General features: G+C 45.9%; 1 protein-coding gene across 3 annotated transcripts in view; it reads right to left on the bottom strand.

The window, feature by feature from the left end:
• Positions 1-9,744, bottom strand: part of LOC139367010 (BCL2 apoptosis regulator a) — a 64,391-nt gene extending 54,647 nt beyond the window's left edge. Inside the window, exons 1-2 of one of the 3 annotated variants that reach the window (XM_071104863.1) lie at positions 9,633-9,744; positions 8,305-9,421 (exon numbers count right to left, since the gene is read on the bottom strand). In XM_071104863.1, the coding sequence (XP_070960964.1) occupies positions 8,305-8,862 (558 nt within the window). In that variant the 5' untranslated portion in view covers positions 8,863-9,421; positions 9,633-9,744. Of the gene's footprint in view, positions 1-8,304 lie in introns of all 3 variants that reach the window. The other 2 variants (XM_071104864.1, XM_071104862.1) reach the window with 2 other exon arrangements.
• Between the last annotated feature and the right edge of the window lie 2,154 nt (positions 9,745-11,898).

Below are 11,898 nucleotides of genomic sequence, written 5' to 3' on the forward strand. Positions count from 1 at the left end.
CATTTCACAGGTGTTGTTAAGTCACCACAAACAGTTGACTGTAGACTAAATACAAAAGCACGTCTAGAGGAAATTCTGTAGAAACTCAAAAGAAAACAGAAATCAAAGAGGGTTAATACAGAACGAGGGTCTTGATCACATGCTGGTAAACTGGGGTTGTCCCAGCAGGGGATCTGGAATATCAGTAGTACTGAAAAAGCACAGGGTAGCGCAGCTGAACCATGTCCTCTCCACAGACGGTGCAATTATTCGGCAGGCTTTATCCGAGGACTAATGAATCACATGGATTCAAAAGAAAGGATAATAAGTACAGCCAGTGGCGGTCGCTGATTGGCTGAATACCCGGGGCGCAGGGTGGTTCGAGTAGGAAATAGGATGCCAAGTTTTCCAACTACAAGTAATTTCTTTTAGATGATATATAAAACGATCTGTGCATTTGCACAACAGGATAAATACACCTATTTCACTTTTGCATGTCAAAAACGGAATGACTATTGCTGCACATGCTGCTACTGTTTTGAACAGATTAGATTATACAATTTAGAATGAGCAGCCAGCTCACGAACGAACGAGTGCACCAGGGAGAACATAACAGGCATGCAGATGCAATAACTGAAAACACATATAACTGGAGATAGCTAGCTAACATAATGTCACAAAGCATGATGCGCTAGCAAGTTAACTTCATATTTCAGTGTCAGATATTATTTTAGAAAGACCTGAAATTGGCATGAGAGCTAACTAGCTAGCTTGCTTATTATCAAAAGGAAAATCAATTCGATTATTTTTTTTAATCGGCCAAACTACTTCTCAATGTTTCTCAAAATTAATGAATTTGATCATACAGTACATGAACCCCATGGGGGGAAACAATCAAATCGGCCAGCCACCGTCATGCTTTTTTGTCCTACCAGATCCATGATGAGAAGGTTCTAGCTAGTGTATCCCTCTGTCCTTCGACTCTTGTTGAATGTAGATGTCTGGTTTTCAGTAAGAATTCTGTCTTAGGTCAGTAAGGATCACCACTTTATTTTTAGAATGTGAAATGTCAGAATAATAGTAGAGAGAATTATTTATTTCAGCTTTTATTTCTTTCATCACATTCCCAGTGTCTCAGAAGTTTACATACACTCAATTAGTATTTGGTAGCATTGCCTTTAAATTGTTTAACTTGGGTCAAACGTTTCGGGTAGCCTTCCACAAGCTTCCCACAATAGGTTTGGTGAATTTTGGCCCATTCCTCCTGACAGAGGTGGTGTAACTGAGTCAGGTTTGTAGGCCTCCTTGCTCGCACACGATTTTCAGGCCTCCCCACAAATTTTCTTTAGGATTGAGGTCAGGGCTTTGTGATGGCCACTTCAATACCTTGACTTTGTTGTCCTTAAGCCATTTTGCCACAACTTTGGAAGTTTGCTTGGGGTCATTGTCCATTTGGAAGACCCATTTGGCGACCAAGCTTTAACTTCCTAACTGATGTCTTGAGATGTTGCTTCAATATATTTCATATAATTTTCCTACCTCATGATGCCATCTATTTTGTGAAGTGCACCAGGCCCTCATGCAGCAAAGCACCCCCACAACATGGTGCTGCCACCCCCATGCTTCACGGTTGGGATGGTGTTCTTCGGCTTGCAAGCCTCCCCCGTTTTCCTCCAAACATAACGATGGTCATTATTGTTACGATTTCTACCGAAGTCGATGCCTCTCCTTGTTCGGGCGGTGCTCGGCGGTCGGCGTCACCGGTCTTCTAGCCATCATTGATCCATGTTTCATTTTCCATTGGTTTGGTCTCGTCTTCCTACACACCTGGTTCCAATCCCATTCATTAATTGTTGTGTATTTAACCCTCTGTTTTCCCTCATGTCCTTGTCAGAGATTGTTTCTTGTTATGCTCGTGATTTATGGATTAGTGTGCGACGGGTTCTTGTACCCACGTTTTATTTGATTATGTACTTTGGTTTTGGAGTGTGTTTTACATTATTAAACTACTCCATTATACCAAGTTTGATTCTCCTGCGCCTGACTTCCCTGCCACCTACACACACGACATGACAGAATCTCTGACCCTAAATATGAAGTCAGCAGGAGAAAGTACACCGGATATGGAGGTGGAGGAACGCGTCCAGGAGCATACGGAGAAGCAGCTGGGCGTCGCCATGGATTGCGGTGCCCAGAATATGGACCGCTGGGAGAGACAGGGAGTTCTTCCAGTGCCTCCACCAGCACAACCGGGGTCTATTCTGAGCGTGGCCAGGGTTTACTCCTCTAATTAAACCTCTATCTGGCCACGGTCCAACCAGCTCCATCAGACCGTGAGAAGGGTTTCGCCCTCATCTCGTGCCTCACCGGGAGAGCAATGGAGTGGGCCAGCGCCGTGTGTGGAGGGGAAGATGCGGCGTTGGACCATTTTGAGGTGTTCATCCGCCGTTTCCGGGCAGACTTCGACCACCCACCCGAGGGCAGAGTGGCGGGTGAGCGTCTCTATCATCTGAGGCAGGAGACGAGGAGCGCCCAGGAGTTTGCCCTGGAGTTTAGGACCCTGGCTGCCGGCGCGGGATGGAACAACAGAGCCCTGATCGACCATTAACGCTGCAGTCTGCGCGAGGACGTCCGTCAGGAGCTGGCCTGCAGAGACACCACCCTCACCTTCGACCAGCTGGTGGACCTGATCATCCGGCTGGACAACCTGCTGGCCTCTCGCGGTGCTAGGTCTACCTCGTGGTGCTAGGCCTACCCTGGTTAGCTTATCATAACCCCACTGTTTCTTGGCCACAGAGGGCTCTCATGGGGTGTTCACAAGAGTGCTCAGGTAGGTGTTAGGGGTTTCTGTTGGTGCTACTACGGTGGAAAGTCCAGACCAGGTCTCCACCGTTCGCATTCCCCCAGAATATGCCGATTTGGCTCTCGCCTTCTGTAAAAACAAAGGCGACTCAATTACCACCCCATCAACGGGGGGACTGTGTGATTGATCTCCTGGTAGACACTGCACTTCCCAGGAGTCACATGTATCCCCTGTCGCAAGCGGAGACGGTGGCTATGAAGACATATGTCTCCAAATCCCTGCGTCAGGGGTACATTCGGTCCTCCACGTCACGTCTCCTCGACTTTCTTTTTTGTGAAGAAGAAGAAGGATGGAGGTCTGCACCCGTGCATTGACTATCGAGGTCTAAACCAAATCACGGTGAGGTAGTTACCCGATACCTCTTATCGCCACGGCGATTGAGTCAATGCACGGGTTGCGCTTCTTCACTAAACTGGATCTCCGGAGTGCGTACCGAGAGGGAGACGAGTGGAAGACGGTATTTAGTACCACCTCGGGGCATTATGAGTACCTTGTCATGCTGTACGGGTTGATGAATGCACCATCAGTCTTCCAATCCTTTGTAGACAAGATTTTCAAGGACCTGCACGGGCAGGGTGTAGTGGTGTATATTGATGACATTCTGATATACTCCGCTACACGTGCCGGGCATGTGTCCCTGGTGCGCCTGTTGGAGCATGACCTGTACGTCAAGGCTGAGAAATGCCTGTTCTTCCAACAGTCCGTCTCCTTCCTAGGGCATCGCATTTCCACGTCAAGAGTGGAGATGGAGAGTGACCACATTGCAGTCGTGCGTAATTGGCCGACTCCCACCACGGTGAAGGAGGTGCAGCGATTCTTAGGGTTTGCCAACTACTACCGGAGGTTTATCCGGGGTTTTGGTCAGGTAGCTGCTCCCATTACCTCACCGCTGAAGGGGGGCCCGGTGTGCTTGCAGTGGTCAGCTGAGGCGGACGGGGCTTTTAGGCACCTGAAGGCTCTGTTTACCTTGGCTCCTGTGTTGGCCCATCCAGATCCCTCTTTGGCGTTCATAGTGGAGGTGGACGCTTCCGAGGCTGGGATAGGAGCTGCGCTCTCTCAGGGCTCGGGTACGCCACCAAAACTCCGCCCATGTGCCTTCTTCTCTAAGAAACTCAGCCCGGCGGAGCGAATCTATGATGTGACGGACCGTGAGCTGTTGGCTGTCGTTAAGACTTTAAAGGTGTGGAGACATTGGCTTGAGGGGGCTAAACACCCCTTTCTCATCTGGACTGACCACCGCAATCTGGAGTACATCCGGGCGGCGAGGAGAATGAATCCTCGCCAGGCAAGGTGAGCCATGTTTTTCACCCATTTAGTGTTTACCCTCTCTTACAGACCAGGCTCCCAGAAAGTTAAGGTAGACACACTATCCCAGCTGTATGACAGAGGAGCGGTCCATGGGTCCCACTCCTATACTCCCAGCCTCGTGTTTGGTGGCGCCGGTAGTGTGGGAGCTGGACGCGGGCATTGAGCGGGCGTCACGTGCAGAGCCCGTTCCCCCTCAGTGTCCAGCTGGGCGTCTGTACTTTCCGTCTGCAGTCCGCGCGCGATCGGCTGATCGATTGGGCACACACGTCACCCTCCTCTGGTCATCCTGGGATTGGTCTGACAGTGCGCTGTCTTAGTGGGAGGTACTGGTGGCCCACTTTAGTTAAGGACGTGAGGGTTTATGTTTCCTCCTGCTCAGTGTGCGCCCAGTGCAAGGCTCCTAGACACCTGCCCAAAGGTAAGTTACAACCCTTACCCGTTCCACAAGGGTTGTTGTCACACCTGTCGGTGGATTTTATAACCGATCTTCCACCTTCACAGGGTAATACCACGATCTTGGTCGTTGTGGATCATTATTATGGTCATTACCTGGAAGTGGGTAGGTTTCTGAGGTCTTATTGCCAGGACCTCCTGGGGGAGTGGACGGCGTTTGTGCCCTGGGCAGAGATGGCCCAGAACTCGCTCCGCCACTCCTCCACTAACCTTTCTCCATTTCAGTGTGTATTGGGGTATCAGACAGAGGCTCCTGTGGTGGACGACTGGTTCCGGTGCGCAGAGGAAACATGGGACGCCGCCCACGTCCACCTTCAGCGCGCCGTACTGCGCCAGAAAGTTGCCGCAGACCGTCACCGCAGTGAGGCACCGGGGGTCAGGGTCTGGCTCTCGACCTGAAACCTGCCCCTCCGACTTTCCTGCCACCTACACGACATAACAATTATGGCCAAACAGTTCTATTTTTTGTTTTATCAGACCAGAGGACATTTCTCCAAAAATTACAATCTTTGTCCCCATGTGTAGTTGTAAACCATAGACTGGCTTTTTTTATGGCGGTTTTGGAGCAGTGGCTTCTTCCTTGCTGAGCGGCCTTTCAGGTTATGTCGATATAGGACTCGCTTTACTGTGGATATAGATACTTTTGTACCTGTTTCCTCCAGCATCTCCACAAGGTCCTTTGCTGTTGTTCTGGGAAATATTTGCACTTTTTGCACCAAAGCCTTGAAATACATCCACGGGTACACCTCCAATTGACTCAGTTTATGTCAATTAGCCTACCAGAAGCTTCTAAAGCCATGACATAATTTTCTTGAATTTTACAAGCTGTTTAAAGGCACAGTCAACTTAGTATATGTAAACTTCTGACCCACTGGAATTGTGATACAGATTATTTCACTTATAATTCACTGTATGTAAACAATTGTTGGAAAAATTACTTGTGTCGTGCACAAAGTAGATGTCCTAACCGACTTGCAAAAACTATAGTTTGTTAACAAGAAATTTGTGGAGTGGTTGAAAAACTAGTTTTAATGACTCCAACCTAAGTGTATGTAAACTTCCAACTTCAACTGTACAGTATATATTCCGGTCTCTGACATTTCTTGTTGTAACGATGTGCGCTGAGAGTCGGGAAGCAAGTTCAGGGAGTGAGTGTTTTAATAAACAGAACATAATACAAAACAAGAAACACTAACAGCACACAGACAAGAAACAGAAACAATGACGCCCGGGGAAGGAACCAAAGGGAGTGACATATATAGGGAGGGTAATCAGGGTAGTGATGGAGTCCAGGTGAGTCTGATGGCGCGCAGGTGTGCATAACGATGGTGACAGGTGTGCGGCATAACGAGCAGCCTGGTGACCTAGAGGCCGGAGAGGGAGCACAAGTGACAGTACCCCCTCCATGACGCACGGCTCCAGCCGCAGGACACCGAACAAAATGAAGATCCCGGGGATCAAGAGCGGACCGGTCACCTCTGCTGAGGCGCGGGAAACCTGTCAGTCCGGCTGAGACGTGGGAGCAGGGCGACCTAGAGCACCGGAGAGAGCATACGTGACGGTACCCCCTCCCCGGCGCGTTCGGCTCCACTGCAGGACGTCAACCAAAGGGACAATCCCGTGGATCAGGAGCAGACCGGTCACCCCTGCTGATGCGCAGGAACCTGACAGACCGGCTGAGGCAGGGGAGCCTGGCGATCTGGCTGAGGCATGAAAGCCCGACGAGCCGGCTGTAGCAGGGGAGCCTGGCGATCCGGCGGAGGACAGAGGAGCCTGGCGATCTGTCTGAGGCATGAGAGCCTGGCGATCTGTCTGAGGCATGAGAGCCTATAGAGGCTCCTGGACCCGACGTCATTCTCACCGAAACAAAAAAAACACTCCCTGATGCTTCCCTTAGATGAGGCATCATTCTGTAACGATGTGCGCTGAGAGTCGGGAAGCAAGTTCAGGGAGTGAGTGTTTTAATAAAATAAACGGTACATAATACAAAACAAGAAACACAGCACACAGACAAGAAACAATGACGCCTTGGGAAGGAACCAAAGGGAGTGACATAAATTATATAGGGAAGGTAATCAGGGAAGTGATGGAGGCCAAGTGAGTCTGATGACGTGCAGGTGCGCGTAATGATGGTGACAGATGTGCACCATAACGAGCAGCCTGGTGACCTAGAGGCCGGAGAGGGAGCACGCGTAACACTCTTTCTGATATTTATTAATTTTTCTGGATTATTTGTGTATTGCTTTTTATTGCTAGGTATTACTGCACTATTGGAGATAGAAACACAATAATTTCACTGTATCTGCGATAACATCTGCAAATCTGTATACGCGACCAATAAACTTTGATTTAATTTGAAAAGTACCTCAGTGCTGACTGCTTCCTAATAGTTTTCTGATGGAACGAGTAGAAATTACTACAGCTATGCAATAATATATTATAAAGACACACAAACATGCACACATCCACACAGTTCTTGTTTCTGGGGACAACACCACATAAAATGAGAATGTGATTTCCCTAACCGTCCTGGAGTTGGTGGGGGAAGCCTTTGGCCTCTGCCATTTATTCTGCTCCAGTTGATGCTCAGTCCAGACAGCTACCACCTCCACTCTCCCTTTATACAGCAATCTATGCATACAGTATCTGCTTGTCTGGAAAGATCTGCCTGTGTCTTGGAAACCATGCACTCCACCCTAACTACGGTGACAGGTCAAGTGAAGGGTCAAGTATAGAGGACATGAAGAGCCAGTAAAATTGCCCCATCAATATCATGACATTTCAATTCACTTCACCCCAAATTAAAATGTTAAGTCCCTGTAACCAATGTTCACTGTTTGACCAGTTCCTTTGCTCATGTTGCAAATATGTAAATAAATGACAGAGGAGTGAATGAACAAAATAAGGAGTGTGGTTGTTATTATTACAACCTAGACATCTATTACACCAGGATTGGTGGGTATGAAAGCATGGTGTGCCTGTTCCAATTTCAGACTTGAATTATTCAATGCTAGAGCAATGCGGTAAAACAGACGGATGGGATTTAATGAACTAAGAGCAGAGGCTAAAAGAGGGAAGGCTTTTTTCTCTCCATTTGATGTGGATTCTAAATAGGGAAACGCTGTGTTCATTCATTCAAACTTGAATTGCGGAAACAAGCCAATTTTCTCCTCAGAGACATCATACTGTGTAGCAGTTCCACTCAAACCACAGATGTTGGGGGAGAGAAATGAAGTCAGGCGTTTCCAAACATCTGGTGAACTAATGACAGAGTGGTATGCAGTCAAGATAATTCAGTGTAGGCTTTCTGAGTGTGTGTGCTTGACCTTCAGTCAGAATAGGGGTAGGGTAGGGTTTCCCTAGATTGACTGAAATATTGGCCAGGAGATATAAGGACCCCGGAAACAGACAACAAATCAATCATTGTCCATGTAGGGTTAGGCTACTGCCCTAGTCATTATAACAGGGTTGGCTGAAATATAGTCCCAAATGTTAGACAATGGTGGTGGACATGTGTTAGTAGACAGATTTTTGGTCAATCAAAATAGTAGGGTAGGGTGCATGCAGACCTGAAGGGATTCATAAGCTGTATATTTATGCACATGGTACTGATGAGAAGTGATTGTATTTGCAACTGATGCAAATGTGTGATAGGTGGATAGAGGCTGAGCAAATGTGGAATGATTTATTAACAGACATACCCAGTCACCATTCTCCTGGATCCAGTTCTGCAGGGGTCCGTTCAGGTACTCTGTCATCCAATGGGCAATGTTGTCTACCTGGGACGTCATCTCCCGGTTGACGCTCTCCACGCACATTGTCCCTCCAAACTCAAAGAAAGCCACAATCCGACCCCAGTTTACACCGTCGCTGAAGAGCTCCTCTATAACAGCAGTAAACCTTCTCTGTGCCGTACTGGGCGTAAAATGCAACTGCCCCGACATCTCTGCAAAGTCCCGCTGATACATTATTTCAATCTCGTCCCCCGCCTCGCGCAGCACCCTATGGAGCCGGGCATGTCGGTCCGGTTGCGGGATCCTGTTTTGGAGCGGAGAGTCAGTGTCCACGCCTTCGGCGGAGGGTTGGGACCTCCGTGCAAAAACTTCGGGGGAGTTAGGGGGAGAGGGCTCCCCAAAACCATTATTTGGGGAATCGTTTTCTGGATAAAATTCCCATACAAATCCCTTCTTCAACAGTTTGTGATGTATGTATTTCTCAACAATAAAGCGACTGTTATAAGGATTATCGTTTGCCATCATGGTGCTATAGCCTAATACCCAGCAAGCTGTTTACGCAGAATACATTTCCAATGGTTGGTTGAGACGACCTACAAGATATCCCCTAAAATTAGATATGGTATCAGACGATAAATTGCATCTCTAACATATTGCTACAGCACATTACTTGCATAGCAACACTTGTTCCAGCCCTGCAAAAAAAATTATACATGAAATCAAACAGTATTTCCGAATGGCATATAGCCTCAAATAAAATAAAGTGGAAATACTGTGTTCTTGAACAAATTGATTAAAACATGCACATACACTTATCTAATCAGATCAAATAAATAATGCTATTCTTATTCTATCACATTCGAGTTCCAGTAGCAAGTCAACTTTACAGTATAATGCATCCATGTTGTAGCATGATCGGCGCGCAATGTCTGGTTCTCCTTGCTTATGATACGCCCCCTTTCAGGAATCCATTGGAACAAGACCGAACAGTAATAAGTTTTGGATATCCTTTCAGCTGACCCTCACGTCAACATGAGCGTCCGAGGGTTTCAATCGCTTGCGTCAATCGATATTGTGTATTTATCTGGAAAAACGAAGTTGTTGATTAAGTTACAGTTATCCGTTCTGGGGTTCAATACTCTGACATTTACTACACAGTTCCAGAAAGACGGAAGAGAAATCATTTGCAAGGCTGCTCTTAAAAGACTACTCTTATTTCACAGAGAAATAGCTTACACAAAAAAAAACATACGCACAAGGAATAAGATTTCTAAGAATTGAACAGCGCAGGTTACTTTGTGGCTTCTCTGCCGACGATTTCAGCGACGCTTGGTCATGCAGTCAGTTCCAGTAGGGTCTTCCTATCCAAGGGTTGTCTGCAAACTCTGCTTTCTCTCGTTCACTCCCACATAGGCGAGCCACTCACTCCCTCTCGGTGAGGTAGGCTACTTCCGTCAAGTTACGTCACTCCCATTCAATCTTTTCTTGTCATTATGTGCAGTGAATATGGCCATATCATTTATATGATGGTCATCTGTTTGCGTTGTACACGTTAACACTTGACAGATGTTATAACAGAGTACCCAGCCTACAAAGTGGAATAAGTATTGAAAGTGTAGTTACAGGATAAGCCTAATGTCTTCATAAAGTAAAGCGATGCCTCAACAAAGACAGACATCAAAATGTATGGTAAATATGCTACATTAAAGGTATACCACCACAACTCTAATATTTTTAAACATATTCTTAATATGAATGTTACAAAGGTATGACAATTGGACACTATTGGAACCAATGAGAATTGGATATAAAAATCCCTGCCTCCGGTTCACTGACCCATATCTAACCATAGCCCCCCACCACTGACTCATCTCCTAGGGGTCCATGTTCAGAAGCTCTTGGTTTGGGCTATAGCTCCTTGCATGAAAGAGAATCCCTCAAACATAATTTTTAGAGTCTTGCACCACACACATTCATCACCCTACTACACAGTCTATTGAGATGGTGTGTGTGTGCATTTGTGTGTGAGTTTATGTGTGTATGCGTGTGTGCATTTGTGTGTGTGCGCACACTTGAATGTGATGTGTGTGTAGGACTCGCTTCCTATTCTCCAATCATGTAGTAGTGGATGGCGACTTAGAAAGCCTTATAGAAACCTAACATAGTCCTGTTGCAGAATACTGTATGTAATATGAGACAACAAAGATATTGTGTGCATGCGGCTGGATGAGAACCCCTGTCCAACTTGAGGACATGAACGCAATTACATGAATCATTAGGGGGGGGAGCGCCTTTACAATAGTGGTGTATGCGACTTCTTGAAACAATGGGCCCAAGCCTTCTCTTCACTGGCAGTTACTTTTAGGTCACCAACAGTCTCCTTGTTTCTCCTTGAAGTGTGCAGGGAGCTTGGAGTGGGAATGGGGGTGGACGGTGGCTGGGTTCTGAGACAATGGCAGTCTTGTCCCAAGTGCGCGGTCGGGATGATGGAAGGGGTTGATGGGTTCATTTGCATGGTTTGCGAGTTCATCTGCGTCCTTTGTAGTCATGTTAGGTAATGTGGTGTACAAGTATTCAGAAAAAAAATCATGATTATGGATTGTATTTCCTTTTCACTCATTATTTCACTGCAGATACAATCATATCGTCCTAATGAAGTGTATTTATTTTAGTCTGTTTTTCACCACTGGTTTGATTATTTCATGAATGTGAATTCTTCATATAGGAGACCAAGAGAACAAGCCATGGAATTGAGCTTTTGTAAACACAGAAGAATGTTGTAGATAGTTTTAACTCAAAACGTTTGATTGGGTGTCTTCAATTCCAGGCATATCTGGCTGCAGCCATCTTTGCAGTTTTCAGCCATCTGTAGACTGGAGAGACATTTCATAACATTGATGACTGGATATCAGTATATCACTTCTAAACATACATCTGAAAACACAATGTCAGTAGTAATATGTTGAAGACCAAGTGTAATTGAAAACCTAGCTATCCAGCACTAAGTATTTATTTTTCAAACGATCCTTTAGGCCTATAATTCCTAATCATAGTTTAAACCACGTATCTTTAAAAACAAAAAGCTGGCAGAATGGTAACTACTGTATCTAATTGTCATCAATTCATAGCAGCACTACTCTGAATACTCTGAATATTGTATGCATGTCTAAATGATCATCCTAATTTATATCATTACCTTTGATGAGATTGATGAGATATGAGATTGAGATTAGGTTTAAATCCTAGCCCTGCACTTCAAAGACATTGTAACTGCAGTGCTCTGCCTACATTACGATATTCTTGTAAACTATGCATAGTTTGCCACCTGGTGGACTAAACGATCAACACAAAACTGAACTGAACTAAACAGCTCAGATTCATTGCCGCTTGTACAGTACATCATTGTGAAAATATTAATTTGACCGAAATACAATATGATTATAATCTGTCGATCCATCCATGATCAATAAAACCATAACTGAATCACAGTGAGGTAACACTATGTGACTACAGTAAAATCATGGGAAGGGAATTGACCTATCAATGGAAATATTTCACTAT

The sequence above is a fragment of the Oncorhynchus clarkii genome, chromosome 15 (genome assembly GCF_045791955.1).
Source record: "Oncorhynchus clarkii lewisi isolate Uvic-CL-2024 chromosome 15, UVic_Ocla_1.0, whole genome shotgun sequence".
NCBI lineage: Eukaryota > Metazoa > Chordata > Actinopteri > Salmoniformes > Salmonidae > Oncorhynchus > Oncorhynchus clarkii.